At 42.0% G+C, this 17,577-nt stretch overlaps 1 protein-coding gene across 1 annotated transcript in view; it reads right to left on the bottom strand.

The window, feature by feature from the left end:
• Positions 1-2,912: 2,912 nt before the first annotated feature.
• SLC9A6 (solute carrier family 9 member A6) overlaps positions 2,913-17,577 on the bottom strand; it is a 33,789-nt gene continuing 19,124 nt past the window's right edge. Inside the window, exons 11-16 of the mRNA XM_069074126.1 lie at positions 16,087-16,198; positions 14,998-15,151; positions 12,496-12,526; positions 11,226-11,305; positions 6,424-6,529; positions 2,913-5,031 (exon numbers count right to left, since the gene is read on the bottom strand). Of these exons, the coding sequence (XP_068930227.1) occupies positions 4,759-5,031; positions 6,424-6,529; positions 11,226-11,305; positions 12,496-12,526; positions 14,998-15,151; positions 16,087-16,198 (756 nt within the window). The 3' untranslated portion in view covers positions 2,913-4,758. The remainder of the gene's footprint in view (positions 5,032-6,423; positions 6,530-11,225; positions 11,306-12,495; positions 12,527-14,997; positions 15,152-16,086; positions 16,199-17,577) is intronic.

Here is a 17,577-nt window from a genome sequence, read left to right as displayed (position 1 = left end):
CAAACTGGATGGCCTATTGGAATCTCCAACTCAGTAAGTCCAAAACAGAATTCATCATCTTTCCCTAAAAATCCTCCCCCTCTTCCCGCTTTCCCTACTGCCTTTGACGGCACCACCATCCTCCCAGTTACCCAGGCTCACAACTTTTTTTTCTTGCTAACCTCACATAACCAATCTATTATCAAATCTGGCCATTTTGACCTTCACAGCATCTCTGAACTATGTCTCCTTCTCTCCACTCACATAGCCACCATCCTAGTAGAGGTCCTTAATACCAGTCACCTGGATTCTTACAATAGCTTCCTCATTGGTCTCCCTGCCTCAAGTCCCCTTCCTTACTCCAAACCATCCTTCACTCAGCAGCCAAGGGGGTTTTCCTAAATTTCCCCCTCACTCCCTAAATTCAGTGGCTCCCTATTACCTTTGGGAATTAACCAAAACTTCTTTGTCTGGCATTTAAAACTCTTTGCAACCTGGCCCCTTCTTACCTTTCTACTCTTCCAGTACTTTGTTCCCTTCCAAGCATTCTGCAATTCAAGAATGCTATTTACTTGCAATTCCTCAAACAAGATTCAGCTACCAGTGCTTTCCCCTTGAGATTATCTTTCAGCTACTCAATATATAATCTTGAATGTATCTAGTTATTTACATGTTCTGTCCCCCATTAGCATGTAAGCTCCTTAAGGATCCTCACTGGGTATATGCGCCCTAGATACTGGGGTCGTGATATCTATAGATGCAGTGTTCATGTACCCCCAAACACAGGGACCTTGATGGATATCAAGACCCCAGTGTCTAGACACAGGGGCCTCTATGGAAATCATAGGACTCAGGGTGCAGGCACCTGGACCAACACACAAGGTCTCAGAGAGACCCATTGTGGAGAGGTGGGCATACAGACGATTCTCATATCTCTATAGCTATCACCCAAGACTCCTGGGCATGCCCAGGACTCAGGATACAGGTCCCCAGACACTCAGGGTCTCTCGGAGGCCCAGGGTGGTGAGGGGGGCATGCCCAGGAGTCAGGATGCAGACAATCGCCCCCTACCCCTTCCCATTTCCATCAACCAATACTAATAGGTATTACTTTATCTCCCTGGCTTTCAGCTTTTCTTTTCTCTAAAATGAGGTTGTTGAACAAGATACCTTTGGAGGTGCTCTCCATCTTTAGATCTCTGGTCTCATGATTTCCCTCAGTGACTTTCCCTGGACTCCCAAGCAGAGAGGTGACCTGGGCTCTCAATTATAAACCCCATTTGCCAAATCCCAAGAGGGAACAAAATCACAGAAACCAGGAGAAAGGGAGCAAATTTTTATATAATTGAAAAACCACTGAAGGATCCCAGAGAACTTATAATAAAATGTGCCTGCCTCGAGGGGTAGGCACTCCCAGGACAGAATATGGTTGTATTGCCTGACAAGGGCATAATATGGTGCATTTTTGCTTAATTGTTTTTCTTTCTGACCAAGGAAGAGTTAAATTCCATGGGGTGGTCTTTCCAGAAATGACTGATTTAAAAACAAAAGGTGTCAAATATATTCTCTACAAAAACAGATAAATGTCTAAAGTGAAAAAACAAAACCCAGTCAAGATGCCAGCATGGCCTAGGGGGTCTGTCACTTTGCCTACTATCATTGGCATTGAGAAGTTCTGCCTGACGCCACCAGAGCCATCCTTTCCAACAACTATATTGGGTTCAAACCTTTTCCTTTTGAAGCAAAGGAATCATTTAGTTTCTGAAATGTGTTTCAGGCTTTTATTTTGGATGAATCAGGAAATGACACAGGTTTTATTCAAGAAATGAGCTCATTATTCAAGGCCCAGAATCTTTTCCCAGTGCAATGAAATAGTCAATGTGAACACAGTTGCAACAATGCTCAGTAGCTATGGCAAACCACACCACAGTTTACAAGTTTCTATTGGACTAGACAAATACACTACTAAAATTTTAATCGTACCAACATTTTTATATATGCAAAGAGCAAGAAATATACTTATCTCAGCCATGCTTAAAAACAGTCCCCTTTGTACCTGCTTGGGTACAGAATTTCATCTCTCCTGAAATTAAAATCAAAGCATTTGTAGCTCATTTCAGTGGGCCAAGCTGGCCCCAAAATCAATTAGTCAATTGCTTTGAGGCCTATTTCTTAAACAGAATAAGCAACCACTCCCTGATGTAAAAATGCATATCAGACATTTGCCGGTTAGAGAGTTTCATCTTCTTGTTTTTGTCTGCCTAATCAGCCTTCTTCCCAAAGGTGCAAAAATAAAGGATGGCAGAAAATTTAAAAGGAAGGTAGCATCTGTACCTTCTCACTAGGAAGAAATGGCTTTGCAAAGCTGTTATTTGGTTTTTTTTTTTAATGACAGCTTTTTCTGAGAAAAGCTCCTAGAACATTTGCACAGGTCCTCTGAGGGAAAATTACGGGAATATGAATATCAAAAACCCATCACCCAATCTATTGCCACTTGGGCTAACAAGAACTAAGGTGAAACTCCAAAGGCCCTTCAACAATCCTTTCCAAGAGGGAAATGTTGTATCCCACATTCAAAAGGGAACAGTGTGAAAGCAGTTGGTCCAATGGGCCCCTCAGACTCTCCTCCAAAGGAAAGTCCAACATTTCCAGTCTGCTCCTCTCCCTCTCCCAGAGTTTGGAAGGGCTCATCTATCTCTATATCCCTCTTTGGGGGGCTGGTGTAAGACTTCCATGCGGTGACACTGGAATGGCAAGCTTCCTTCCTCCCCCTCCACAAGTTGGGATATAGATTTGCTCAACTAAAAAGTGAGTTCATGAACTAGGTGTTCCTAGTTCCTAGGTTCCCCTCCCACCCACGCAAAGGTAAGAACCAGCTCAGCAGGAACTGACATTCAATGGAATTCTAAGAACTCAGAAACGAACTCAGTCACCTGACAGCATAAAAAAGTGGTAGATCTTTATTGAATATCTTTTTGAAACATGTATAATAGTATGGGGAAGCGATACAGCACCTCAAAACACACAATGACAAAATCTTTGACTACATCAGAGAAATGAACACGTCACAGAATTCCTGCATGGCAGGAAGGTCACTAGCACTATGGTACCCATGGCTACATCAAAAGCTAAAACTGCCATCAGCAAGAGTAAGACCACTAGTATAAGAGTTGGCTAGGAACAAACCCGCCCAGGACACTAGAACAGGGAAGAGATCAGTCCTAGCCAGGGGGAAAACAATTTAAGGCAGTTACTCAGATCCAAGAAAACAAAAGAAAACAAAAAAAACCGTGGAAATTGTTTTTCCAGAAACATAAGTAGTCAGTGTTTGCATTTGAAAAAAAGGGGGAAAAAAGAGTTCTCAGAATTCATTTCATCTCAAATAATTTCCATCATAATAAACTGAAAGTGAAATTGCAAATTTTGTTCAAGTTCTTCCTAAAAACACCAAAAACTTTCAAATACATATGGCAGCTCAAGTATTTCATATTAAAAAGGAATAGAGAAACAAAGACAACTAGACACAAAGCATGCTAAGGAGTTCTCAAAGTGCAAAGATTTTTAACTACTGAAAAGGCAACATTCTTCTCCCTTTCAGTTTGCAATCAGTTTCTGAAACGTGACTTGGAGATGAAGCCAAGTTCCAGTTTACCCAACAGCAGTTGGGTCCCATTTCCGTTGGATGCTGGGATTGAGCACAAGTGCGATAATAGATCTATAAATTAATTTTCATTATAACTACAGTATTACACAAATGACATTTGGACATGGTCAACTTCAGGGTGCTACGTCTACTGCTTACAGCAAGAAAAGCGGCTTAAATAATGCCTGAAAGGGAAAGGGCCCAACCACAAAGCTTGCTTTATGCGTCACATACATGACCAAAACTTAAGCAACAATTTAGCATCTAAAGGTAATCATATCTGAGGCAGAATATTTATATGTTTCAGGAGAGGCCTCTGAAATCCCCATTCTATTATGACCACCCTCCCACCCCTAGTCCCCCAAAGAATGTGCTTGCTATGTAGATCTTTCAATATGGATAAAGAGCTGGGTTCAATACCCTCCAAAGACCTTAATGACCTGGAGAGATTTTAAAAAATTATTTCAAAGTCTCTTCTCTCCATCCTTTACAAAGGGCACTGCACTTTGCTCATCAGTTTGGCTCTTTCTGGTCCAGAGAAACATGTGAGCTATCCACCCCACACTCTTGCTAACATTGACCCCTCCAACCTGGGTGAAACACAATCAGAGCTGAAGCCAGCCAGCACAGTTCTACAATCATGCTCTGGACCAGAAGAGGCCACTTGTAATGGCACAGAAAGGCAGGACCCATGGAGTGTCACTGAAATCCTATTATCTGAAACAGACTGCCCCCAAACTCTTCTGGGAAAGAAAGACACCCCCCTCCCCATCTCAAACTAAATCTATACTCCCCAAATCTGGCATTTTGGTTAAGTGTCAAGTAACTAGAAGAATGAGTAATTCGGCCTCTTTTTGTACTGAGCTGAGAAAGGTAGCAGGACCCACGCTATCACTATGCAGGGGGCTGAAAACAATGCCACTCCACAAAGTGCAGGCAACAGGGGATTTTTTTAAAGTCAAAGAACTGCTTGTTCACAATCTGTCCTGTACAGAATACATATTCTTACTATGCCATATAAACAGGATTTATACAGCTTAAACGGTCAGATACATGCATTGGACTTGGTAGGTAGTACACATTTCTTCACAATTGCGTATGCGGATTTTACAGTCAGGTTAGTGAGCAACAGACATGTTAAGCTGGCCCATGCCTCGCATTATCTAACATATTTAATGGGGGCTCAGAATCATCCATTGGAAGAACCAGGCGGGTTCCCCGAATTACAAGTTCATGGTCCCCAAAAGCAAGTTCTCGATCCAGGACATCTTCAGAAGTGTTTCCCATAAGCCTCCTAGGAGCACTGGCTGACATCGAGTCAGTGCTAACAGTAGAATCTCCATACGTCAAGCTAATGTCGCCATCGTTCAAAATAAGATCAGAATCATCATCTTTCAGCTGTTCCTGATTCTAAACAAAAAGATAAAACAAACGGTACTTTTAAGGCAATTTTCTTATCAGAAGACCAAACTGTAAGAGTCACAGGTGAGCCAGGTCCATGAAAAATATTATTTACTTTCATATAAACAATGCCTAGAAATAAGCTATCCTTGATATACTTAATTCTGAAGATATGATAAAGAACAGCAAGCAGCCTAAACACCAGACCATCGATCTCCCAGGTCAACAACTGAAGGTTCTAATGATAACTGTCTTTAACTATAAATTGTTTTGCAATGAATATGTCCCTCATAGCAGTGAGGAAATGGTAAAAAAACAAACAAACAAAACATGGGGCTAAGAATCAGTTTGCCACCCTGTACTTTCCCCTACTGTTCCTGATTCTGTCCTCTGGGGCCTAGAACAACACTAAACCTTCATCCATATGACAGTGTCATCTCGCCCCCCTTCCCCCAACCTGCCCTTCCTCAGGCTAAACTGATTTTTCCAGGTCCCGGATGTCAGGTATCTTGCCATCCTGGCCACCATCCTCTGGACACAACATCTCCCTAAATTGTGGTAGCCAGAAGTGAACACCACCTTCTAGAAGCATATAGTGCCTCAGGGGAGAAAGACACTTTGCAAATCCAGGTTTGAGTTATTACCATCAATATCTGACCACATCCATCTTGGCTGAGATGATACCCTCTGTTTCTTCAACAGTTGGGAATTTCTTGTCCCGAAACAGCTGAGATAGATATGCTATTCCATGGATTCTTTTTAGAGGGTAAGTCTGGGATTAGAAGGTTGGGTTTCAGATGTGAAAAATAAAACTATTTAAAAATCAGACTTCTTTCCTAAGTCTGGTCCATGCATCAGTCACCTAAGCTCTAATGCTTAGAATCAAATGCAAGGACATACAAACCCCAAACTGGAAGGCAAAGAAACAAAGAGGGGTTCTAATGATGCCTTGACATGCTCATGGCTCCAACAAGAAGGAAGAGAAGCTGTGTCCAAGATCCACAAGAGTAAAAGCACACACCACCACATACCGTCTGTTACTCACAGGAGCTTCACAAACAGGAACTGAGATCCTCTGGCCACTTCATGGATGAGGATATAAAAACGACCTAGCCTGGGACACATACTGCAAAGCTGGATACCAACCCCGGTGCCACTAGAAGACTCCAGGTGCTTCCAAGACAGTACGTGGCACCGCTTTATTCCTACCACCCATTAGACTTTCAGTTGGAAACACACACAAAGGTTTCTGGGCATACTCAAATGGCCCATTGGCTAAGTAAAAGGTGCTCACTTCCTTAAAAAGCCCATGCACACTCTTGTCAGTTCAAAGAAAAAAAAAAAGAAGTCCAGGGACCAGACAAGATGAGGTTAGGTCAAGCAGAGCTGAGAACTACTTACTTCATAAGCTTGAGGGCTGGTCAGACATCTTGCAAGGGGTCCACAGAAACTAGGGAGTGTGGAAGTAAGAGGTGGCCCGCTGTGGGTCAGGAGCGGCTTCAAATAGCTGTGCTTGTTAAGGGAGAAAGAACCTCAAACATCCTTATTAATCACGCCAAAATGCCCAACTTATTTAATGGAAGAAATTGATACCGAGAAAGAGAGCCTGAATCATTTTAAAGTTACTCCTTAATTAAGCAAGGAAGAGAAAAGGAAAGGTTCTGCTAATCAATTCATCATCTGGAGAAAGACAGTAGCTTTGATCACATGACCGGTGGATCTGATTAGTAAGTGGCAAAAGCAAGCTCTCCACCAAAACGTCTGAGTGGAAACCTTATAATTATTGCTCAAAAAGTTGTCAAAGGGGAACAGAGCCAATTCTAAAGACCTCTCTAAATTGTTGTTTCTTTAAATTACAAACTTCCATCACTAGTCTAGCTTCAATATTCATTTGTTCCTCTCAAAAAGAATATCAAATTATCATGAAACAATGAGCAGCCCCACCCATCCCTCCAAATCACTTTTCAAGGACCCAGCATTCAGAAATAACTAGATCATTATACAAGTCTTTATCATGACTATTTAACACCAAGAAATAGACTAATACTTGCATGAAAATGCAACTGATTGGGACAGTAATCTGCCCCTTTGAAATTCTCACTTAAATTGTCCCTGTCCCTCCCCCACAAGGCAAACCGAATTGCCCACCTACAGTTCAGCTAGAAAGTCAATTTTTTCAAATAAAATTTAAGTTCCCTAGGGGCAGGCAGAGTCATTCTCACCAGTCTTGTATTCCCAGTGCCAACACAAGGCCTGCCATGTGAAAGGCACTGAAAAAATACCTGTTGAATTACCTGGTGAGAATAAAGATTTCACAACCACTGGGTTTATAAATCTGAAGTAGAAACGGCCAAATTCTGGTAAAATTTGCCCATCTATTCAAATATCCCCACATTCCAACAAATCTCTGTTCTCATCAGCTTGGCCATCCCCAGCAGTGATGAAGATCACATGCCATCCACTGTGTCCATCCCATAGTCACCTGGGCAGGTCTCCTAAGTTTGCCACAAGGAGGAAGAATAAGGGAGGTGCTGCTAGATTTGCTAGCAGCCGTCCAATTTAAGAAAAGAAAAAAAAAATGGAAGAGGGCAGCTAGGTGGCACAGTGAATAGAGCACCGGCCCTGGAGTCAGGAGGACCTGAGTTCAAATCCAGACTCAGAAGCTTAATACTTACTAGCTGTGTGACCTTGGGCAAGTCACTTAACCCCAAGTGCCCAGCCTTCCCCTTTCCAAAAAGAAAAAAAAAAAGAAAAAAGAAAAAATGGAAGGCTGCATAAGCCAATCTGTAATTCTCACCAGTGTCACTGGTATTACTGAGGTGACTTAAGTCTTTGGTGCCCAATAGAAGTATATAGAAAAACATGCTGTCCTTCTTTTAAATAGCATGCCTTTACACGAGGATGATTCTGTTATTTCATATCATAAATTATCCAGAGTGTACACTTTGGTTAAAAAATAAGATTTACAGAGAAGGCACTCAAATATTTGTTCAATGAAGTAAAATGGATGAAAACCATTAAAGATCCAGAAGGGCCCTCTGTCCCAAATTCTGCTAAAATTGCTGCTTCTGATTTAATTAACATTAAGCAATTTTGCAAACCAGGGCTCTCTCCCTAATGGAGGACTTAATGCACCACAAGAACTTAGGTGTTCTTGCTTCTTGTAGTAATTTGCTTTCCAAGCAAGGGTCCATTATGTTACAACGTACTGCAGGCTCTTGGCCAAACAGACAAGGGAAAAAAATGAGTGCTTGCTCTCTTTTCAAAGCTTTCACTGTTTAATTCAGGGGTTCTTAACCTGGACAGAATGAAAGGGGCCCCAAGAACATAGATGGGGAAAAAATGACATCTTTATTTTTACTAACTTTGGTTTCCTCTGTGGTCCTATGTATGTTATCTTATGCATTTGCAAACATGATTCTGAGAAATGGTCCATAGGCTTCATCAGACTGCTCACAGGGTCCAAGGATTAAAAACAGGGAAGAACTCTGGTTCTAATCTAAGGATGCTGGATTTCAGGCCAGAAGAACTTAGTTCAAATGCCAGCCTTGGTTTGAATCTCAGTATTGTTACATGCTACCTGGGAGACCTTGGAAGTCACCTCACCTTTCTGAGTTTCAGTTTCCTCATCTATAAGATGAAGGGGCTGGACTAGATGGTCTCTTACACACAGAAAGGATGATGGATATCTTATGTGTTTACATATTTCCTAGGTGTATGTGAATGCCAGATAACACCAAGTTCTGGTAAACAAGAACTGAGAAACCCAATTATGAAAGTGAATTTTATGATCCTGTGATAGTAATGGCAATTAAAGATTCCCCTGTATTGGCTTGGTTTTCAAATTGATTGTATTAAAACCCAGAGTTTGTTAACCCCACCTGTGGGATGGGCTTGTTGATGTGAAAAGAAAGTCCTGAAGTGGGAGGAGCTGGTGATGTAGATTTGGAGAGACAAGAGAGAGGCGGAAGTTCTTTTTGGAAGCAGCACCTCGTGAAGAGAGAGAGACTAAGAGATTGCTGGTGGCCGCTTTGAATTGCCCTGGACTTTTGAGACCTGCCCCCTGAGCTGCCAAGGACTGAGGAGATATGGCTGTTTTGCTGGTACTTTGTCTGTCTGTTTTGATGTTATTTTGCCAGATTTGTCCACTGGTGAAAGACTGTCCTGTTGAAGAAGTCCTGGAACCTGGCATTTGGTTAAGAAGGCCTGAGACTGTCCTGCAGACAGAGAGTGAATACTGTCCACTGGTGAGGGACAGTACTGTTGTTGCAGGGGTCTGGAGACTGTCCGGCAGACAGAATGAATACTGTCCACTGGTGAAGGACAGTGCTGTTGTTGCAGGGGTCTGGGAGCCTTTCTGTTGGTTCAGAAGCTCTGAAGAAGGATTTTCTTGTTGTATGTTTACAGAAATCCTGGGAGAGGGCTTTGCTAATGTGTTCAGGGGTTCTAGGACTGTTCTACAGACAGAGGATAAATTCATGAAGGGACTGGCAATGTATCTTATGGCCTTGCTAAGCCTTGTCTCCCCAGGAACTAAGATTGCTGAGAACTTGCCTCGTGTCAAGATGAAGAAAAGACCTCCATTTGGGTATTAAGTGCTGTGTTTAAACTTGATGTAACTCTGGGGTAGATTCAATTGTGATCCAGGGGTGGGGAACTTTTGACCTTTTTGTGTTCTATGGTTGAGCAAATGAATGTATTTTACTTATGTTTGGAAACTAATCTCCATTTGAGAAGAGGGGCTTTGTGGTGGACTTAATTAAGGTATAGCCTAGGGGTGGAGAAGTATTTAGAACAGGGACTTTGTAATTGATTGAATGATTGGAAGATCCTGGGGTGGGGTAGTACTTGGAGATTATTTAATCACACTTAGTAAATGCTGTATTTTGAATGATGTCATGTTTTGATCTTCTCTGTTCTTGGTTTGTCACTGAATAAAATAGAGAGCACCTATGCTGGTATTTTGAACCTGGGAAGTTGCCTTTGCTTGGTATTACATTACAGATCCTTCCCTCTGTTCAATTGTCAGCTTAATCTGCAGGAAATTAATTTTAATCAATATTAATAAGGAACTCACTCAAGAAACATATGGTTTAAGCAGCTCGTGAAGGAGCAACACTGCCAAAAGTGTGTCTAGGAAGGACTGTAGTCTAGGGGACATATACACAGGTTAGAAACCTAGGAATTAATTAAAATGGTCACTGTGGTGGCCATAACAAGCTGGAAAATAAGGCTTATGTGGCCCACAGAGTTACAGCTAGAAGGATCCTTAGAAATGACAGAATTCAACCCCCTCATTTTACAGAAGAGAGAACAGAGACACAGGAAGGGAAAGGGGCTGCCCCAGCTTAAGAAAGCTAGTAATGGAAAGGGGGCAAAATTGGATCCCTGGTCCTAGAGCCCCAAATCCACTGCTGTTCTAGTGCCCTTTCTTTGGGAAAAGATCAAGAAAAGCATTTGCGTTGCTGATAAACCAAATTCTTAAAGGCTTTTCATCATCCTCCATTTTTGAGTCCTGACCAATAAAAAGCCTCCTAAATGACATCCACAATGAAAAAAGTAGACGAAAACTGCATACTGCCCAATTATATACTATGTGTGTCTATCTACACACACACACACACACACACACACACACTCACTCACTCTCACATGTCCTGGACAGCCAGATGGGTCACTATACTCAGGGAACTGAACAGTGCTTTCAATGATCCCAAACTGTTCAATGTCACAAAATCTCATCTCTTTTAAAGTCAGTATGTGAAGCTACTTGTCTATAAGTCATGGTCTCCAGAGAATCAAAATCACAAGCAATGCTAAATAGCAATGGGGAAAGATGGCGACAAATAATGGGGGATCTGTAGTCAAACAACTTGGGAGTCCTAGCTCTATCACTGACTACCTGTGTGATGATGGGCAAGTCATTTTCCCTCAAGGAGCCTCAATTTTCTCATCTGTAAAGTGGGAATGACAACATCTCATGGCACTGTTGTTAATTATCACATGAGAATGCTTACAAAGAGAAGGGAAAACCATCTTTATACTGCTTGTGACTCGGTTTTAGTGCCTTAAGATCGTCTTATGTAAGAAGAAATGAAGCTAGGCCTTGATCTTTCCTCACAACGGGGGAGGCGAAAAGCCAAGAGTAGCCAACCTGGGATTCTCATTGTCCACCCCCCACATCCTCCTCAATTTAAGGATACTTATGGTCAAAGTTGTACCACATCCTGAAGAGCCATGCGCTTTCAGCTTTTGTGTTCCTTCTTTCACTCTCTGGGAAGCCCTGTGACCAGAGGAGAAAGAGATTAGGCCAATGGAACAGCTGGTTATTGACACCCATACCATCTCAAAGATTCGGGAGGGAAAAATTCCCTACTCTGTGAAGGGTCATTGCGATGTGACCCAGCATCCCTCTTTGCTATTCCCACTGCCACCTGCTGGGTTGTAGCCCTGGCCACCTCTCCACCCATGACATAAACTCTGATCTCCCAACACTCTGGCAAATATGTCCAGCAGCAGGATTGCCCGGTCTCTCTCTATGCTGAGCTGAGAGAGCGCACAGTCTCCTCAACAGCTGGCTAGCTTATCAATTAGCAAGGTGAAGCTCATCAATTGATTTCTTTTCATGCTACCATGGAGGCAAACAAACCAAGGTTTGGTTCAGACCAGAAGAAATGTGTTTTGCAACTAAGTACAACACCAACCGTCCAAGCTTTTCTAATACTATACTAATATAATAATTATGTATGATACTATATATAATAATATTTTGCACTTGTCATCCGGACATCTAAGTAGCCCCTAAGAGAGAAGAAACGTGTGAATCTGTACTGGGTGATGGGGCTTGGAAGCAAATGATCATCAGAAAGAAGTCTGTTAGAAACCTGGGCTTTAACTGAATAAGACTCTACAGGTTTATTCCTATACCTCAAACAGTACTGCACTCAAAAATGCACCTGGTGTCAGGACCAAGAGATTCTAGCAGCGTTAAACAGGTAGGCTCAGAGATTCCTGGGTAATTCGGAAGGGCTGCTGCTGGTCGCCCAGTCTGGTATCCTGGAGTCAGGAAGCCTTGCGTTCAAGAACGTCCTGTCTCTGATACAGCCTGACTATGTGATCCTGGAAAATCACTTAATCTCTCAATAGCCCACACAACTCTCTCAAGACTAAGTTACTGATCTTCATGATGTGGAAGCCAGACAGACAAAGGGAGCCTCCCAGCAGAGTCCAGCCTTAGTGCACAAATCCAAGTGGAAAAAGGCTCCCCTCGCCAGAGCCCTAAAGCCCTGCTTTCCTCTCCAAAGGGGGCCTAGAGATAGGAGAGCCATCACCGTGGATACCAAGACTCCAGCTATGCTTTGATTCCTATCAGACAGTAGGAAAAGCAAGGAACAGTTTCATGTAAAGCTAATTAAAGGAGTTGAGAAACCAAGAGTAACTTCACATCAGACAAAAACATCCATGTGCACTTACCAGATGATCCTGGTCTGAATCAACTCCAACCCTAAAGGAGGAAACACAAATGTCAGATGACAATCTGGGCTTTTAAACAGGTGGCAGCTCATTTTCTTAACACGGGCAATGTGACAGTATAGGACAGAGGGAGTATTAGGTTTGGGAGGGGAAGGACTCTGCCCCTTGCTTGCCACCTGTGGCTCCTGGAAGTCACAGGCTGTGTGGACATCAGTTTCTTCATCTGTAAATTTGGGTTTTTGCCTGGACCTGGGATTGACCTTCCCTGACTCTTCCAGTTACTAGTGCGCTTTGCCAATGCAAATTGTCTTCTATTTTGGCATCTGTACAAATGTTTTATTCCCCAGTAAAGTGGTGATCTCAAGGCCTGGGACAGGTTTTTATTTTTGCCTTTGTAACCCCATGACTCAACTAGGTACTTGATTAGAACTGATTTCATCAGTGCATGGGACCCCTTCCAATGAAGTAGATGGCAATTTTAATGAGCTTTATTATTTTGTTTTCTTTTTTGGTCTATGCCTCTGAGTTGCTTGGCATAGGAAACTCCTGGTGTGGAAACTCCTTCCACTCATGAAGATCAGTAACCTAGTCTTAGGAGAGTTGTGTGGGCTATTGAGAGGTTAAGTGACTTGCCCAGGGTCACATAGTCAGGCTGTGTCAGAGACAGGACATTCTTGAACCCAAGGCTTCCTGATTCCAAAGTCAAAATACCAAGAGTCATATGAACATGCCTTACCAATTTCAAAAGGTTTTGGTGGGATCAAAATGAAATTAATGTGAAAATGGCAGCCCTTATTATGAGCCATCATTAATAAAAATAGCTTAGATTCCAAATCTGGCAACAATCGCCAATCTTACTAGAGGAAAGAGAGAGGAAAGAAGGGGTTAAGTATTTGTTGGGCACCCACCATGCACTTAGGCAGTGTGCTAAGCATTTTACACATAGGATCTCATTATACTCCTTAATCTCTTCAACTAATATAAAAATGACATTTCTTCCCTGGAAATTACAGTACTACCATATCTCAGGTCTGGAACAAGGAAATTACTGTCTCCCCTTTCAAAGAGGCTACTTTAATGGTGCTATTCCAAAGACAAGAGGAAAAAACACAACAAAGTATTCAGGTAAGTGAGATTTCTTTCTAGCCTCTTAAGATAATTTCCACCATCATCAAATGCTGCAACAGAAAAATGCTAGGTCTCTGTCAAAGGCTAATGGACAAGCCAGCCGTGGGGCACAGCAGTCATTTCTGACTTTCTAGGATGTGTTCGAAATGATGGCTAAAACCACAGAAAATGACTGTTCCACGTGTTATTGGGAGGCTAAAGCAGAGCCTAGAGGAAGAAAAAGATCAGAGCCCTAGTTCAGATGGAGAGGATTCTAACAAAGGTGTGGTCAGAAGCTCATTGTGGTTTTAAAATGTCAAAAGGTCCATAATCTACATATTAAGAGCAGATTCTAAGCAAATCCATGAATGTAAAGTGACATCTAGTGGTCGTGGAGAGTCATCGCACTTAAGTTATCATACAGGGTCCAACGTTTCCACACTCAGGAGCACAGTACTGGGTTCGGCCCTTGGGAGGGGACAGAAATGGTTTTAAATCTGCCTCAAAGATCTTATTTGCGGGGATGAAACTCATACACATGAAACAGAGAATACAAGATCACATAAACTCAATTGTATGCTATGGGACCAGGGGGAGGGTGGAGCCATATAAAGGCAGGTGAGAGTTTAAACTCAGTTTGGGGGATTGTTTGCATTGACTTAACTCTTCCCCCTCCTTAAAAAAAAACCTTACTGAGGAATTAATTTAAGATAATTTAGGAAACTATAATTATCCCTTTAGTAATAACTCTTTAAGTATTAGCAACTCACTCAATGGCTTTTCAAGGGAAAGAAAAGAGCTTAAGGCTGCTCATTTCGAAAAGCACTGTCACCTGAAACACTGAAGGTATTTCCCATTTGCACAGATGTACAAATGACTGTCTCGGACACAGTAAAAAGCAGGTGTCTCAGTGATTGATCTAGATTAAAAAAAGAATTCACCGAGATTAGGTAGGTACGGCTAGATTGGACACCTGGTTTTTAGATCCTTTCCCAGAAAGGAAGGCAAAGAGAAAAGCCAAGGAGGAAAATTGGACTTTTTTTAATGGACCATATTGTTTTCTCTAGTCAATGTTGTACATTTGGGGGGCTCAGTAGGTTCCTAGGGCATATGAAGTCTCAGCTAGTACACATAGTTAAAACCTATAAAGGCTTTAACAACCCAGGCTGCTGTTTCCATAGAAACAGATGTGGGACTAGGGAGATGAGAGGGAGCTTTCAAAGTAAGTACATTTTCAAATATTAAAAACAAAAGTCTTCCAACTTTAACCTTGGAGTTCTTGGTCACAAACAATGCTACTCTTTATTATAAAATTCTTCTACAAACTCACAATCAAATAAAGTGTCTGAATTGTAATTTAACATTCAAATACCAAGGCGTCTAGTTTGCACTTACCGGATGTTCAGACATGACAACATGGCCGTGGTGCCCCCACCAAACACCCACACAGTAAAAAACACAATCAGGAGTGTCGTGCTGAACATCATCTGCCTGGCATAGGTGGCAGTGTCCCGAATGGCCAAGGCAAAGGCCATGGCACCACGAAGGCCTGAAAGGAAACAAGGGATTATTTTATGCTATTAACCCATCAACCATGGGAGCTACAAGAAATCCACAGAAGCAAAAGGATTTTGGGAAAAGGAGAAGCAACAGACAATGACTTTTTTTTCAAGTACACAGTGTTGACTATCATTCATCTTCATCCTCCCCACCTCATCTTCCAAGTCCTCTTCTCCCATTTTCTACCTAACAATGCCAAGTAAAACATTCTGGGGCAGTTAGTGTCAAAGTATGGTGGAGTCTGATTACAATAGGTCAATGACATTACTGCCAAACCATACTCCTCAGGACAAAGTTATAACAAAGTTATATTCCCATTCCCCCAAGCCCAACAGAATGAAAGATCTTTACAAAAAGGGACTGGTTCATTGTCTTTGTAGCCACAGTCCCTGGACCAGTGCTCTGCACAAAGGAGGCATTTAATGAATGCTTGTTGAATGCAATCCAACTAAACTAGGGATTGAGAGTTAAAATGAGAAAAAATAACAATGGAAGAGAAAGGGGCATAATTCACCACGAAATAACATCCATCGATTGACTTTTATTAAGTGCCAGACACTATGCTAAGCTCTGGAGATATAAAAAGAGGCAAAGACAGTCCCTGCCCTCAAGGAGCTTATAATCTAACAGATTTCACCATAAAATTCTAACTTCAATACCCAAAATACGTGAAGGTGCTACAATTTCATCAGCGTAAGGAATTTTTCACGCTGCTGCCTGCAACAATGGTAGATAACAATCCATCTGAGGCAAGATGGAATGCAGGGCTTCCCGACTCCTATCCACTCCACCACAGCTACCTTTATCATCACTTCAATAATTCAATGGATTTGATGTCACTAGCAGCTGTGTCCATCTAGACGATCATTTCATATTCTGTGTGGTGGCTTGGGGAGGAAAACAAGAAGAGAATCACACACTTACCAGCAAACATCATCATATGTTGAAAATTTGATCCAATCTTATTTCTTCTGCCCAAATTAAGCAAAAAGGACAAGGGATAAATATTGGCAGCTCTTCCCAAGAAAATGGCAAGCTAAACACATTAACATGTTAAGGATCAATCTCTTCCACTTGTTTAAACTTATTTGTTAAAATGGTGCTAATGGTGATGGGACAAAGTCTGAGGCATTGAATTCAAATTCTAAAGCAAGATAAATTATTAAAAGGGACAGTTTGGGTACACCTGGAAGCAGATAATCACTAAACCCCAGCATGGTTACACTGAGATCAAATCACTCTAGACTAACCTAATTTCCTTTTTTGACAGGATTATCAGACCAAGGGAAGGCTGTAGCTACAGATGAATTTCAGCAGGGCACTGGATGAGATCTTTTACGATATCCTTGCAGAAGGGATGGTTAGATGTGGCCTGGATGATAGTGCAGTTAGGTGGGTTCAGAACTGGTTGACTGACCAGAACCAAGAAATCTTTCTGATTAATGGAGCAAAGACAACTGGAGGGAAGTCTCAGTCTGGGGCTCTGTTTTGTTCGCATTATCAATGATTTGGAGAAAAGGCAAAGATGGCATCTTTATAAAATCTGCAGATGAGCCAAAGCTGGGAAGGATAGTTAATACATTGAGATCCAAAAGATCAACAGGTCAAAATCACGGGCTGAATGAAGCTAAGAAGATTAATTTAAACAGTGTTTGTTGTTTTGTCCTTTTCAAAGAGGACGAATGACACCACGGGTGATGTCTTGAATTGTGCACGAATTGGATCTAAGTGAGGCAGAGTTGCACAAGGTCATCTGCCTGTCTCTCTTCCCGAGTCACTGAAGTCTAGTGGCAAGAGAAAACTCAAGACAACTGGCAATGGCCCTACGTGCAGTGAAATGACATTGACATATTCCATGTCTAACCAAGCTCCAGCTTCAGCCACCTTCATGACCATTAGAATAAATTGTTCTCATCTGCCCATTTTTCTGGGGAAGTTTTCATGTACTTAGGGTAAGCACTCCTCCCTGCCCCCCCCCCCCCCCCCACTTAACACTTGGGTTAAAAGAAAAATAAATTGTACAAAAATTAGACAGGGGACATGCCTGGAAGGCAGTTCTAGGAGATTCTACTGAACTGAAAGCTCAATGTGAAGTAGCAATGTGATATGATGGCTAAGAATTTATAATTTAATTAAAAAGGAAAATAACAGCTTACAATTATATGGTTTAAAAATGCTTTTCTCATCACCCTGTAAGATAGGTGGCAGATAAAGAAAATGAGGTTCAGAGACTTGGAAAAGTGGCTTGCCAAAGGCCACACAGCTAACACATATCAGTGCTGGGACTCCCACTTGGGTTGTCTGACTTGGAGGCTGGCCTCACTTTCTAGAACACTACAATGTTTGGAAAAATCTGGAGTTCAGAACAATCCTGCTGCCCTGGTCAGCCCACAGCTAGGAATCACGTGTTTAGTG

The sequence above is a fragment of the Petaurus breviceps genome, unplaced genomic scaffold (assembly GCF_028583685.1).
Source record: "Petaurus breviceps papuanus isolate PSGF00001 unplaced genomic scaffold, PetGlider_PUasm1.0 90881, whole genome shotgun sequence".
In the NCBI taxonomy this organism is placed as follows: domain Eukaryota; kingdom Metazoa; phylum Chordata; class Mammalia; order Diprotodontia; family Petauridae; genus Petaurus; species Petaurus breviceps.
This window is presented reverse-complemented; position numbering and strand designations above follow the sequence as displayed.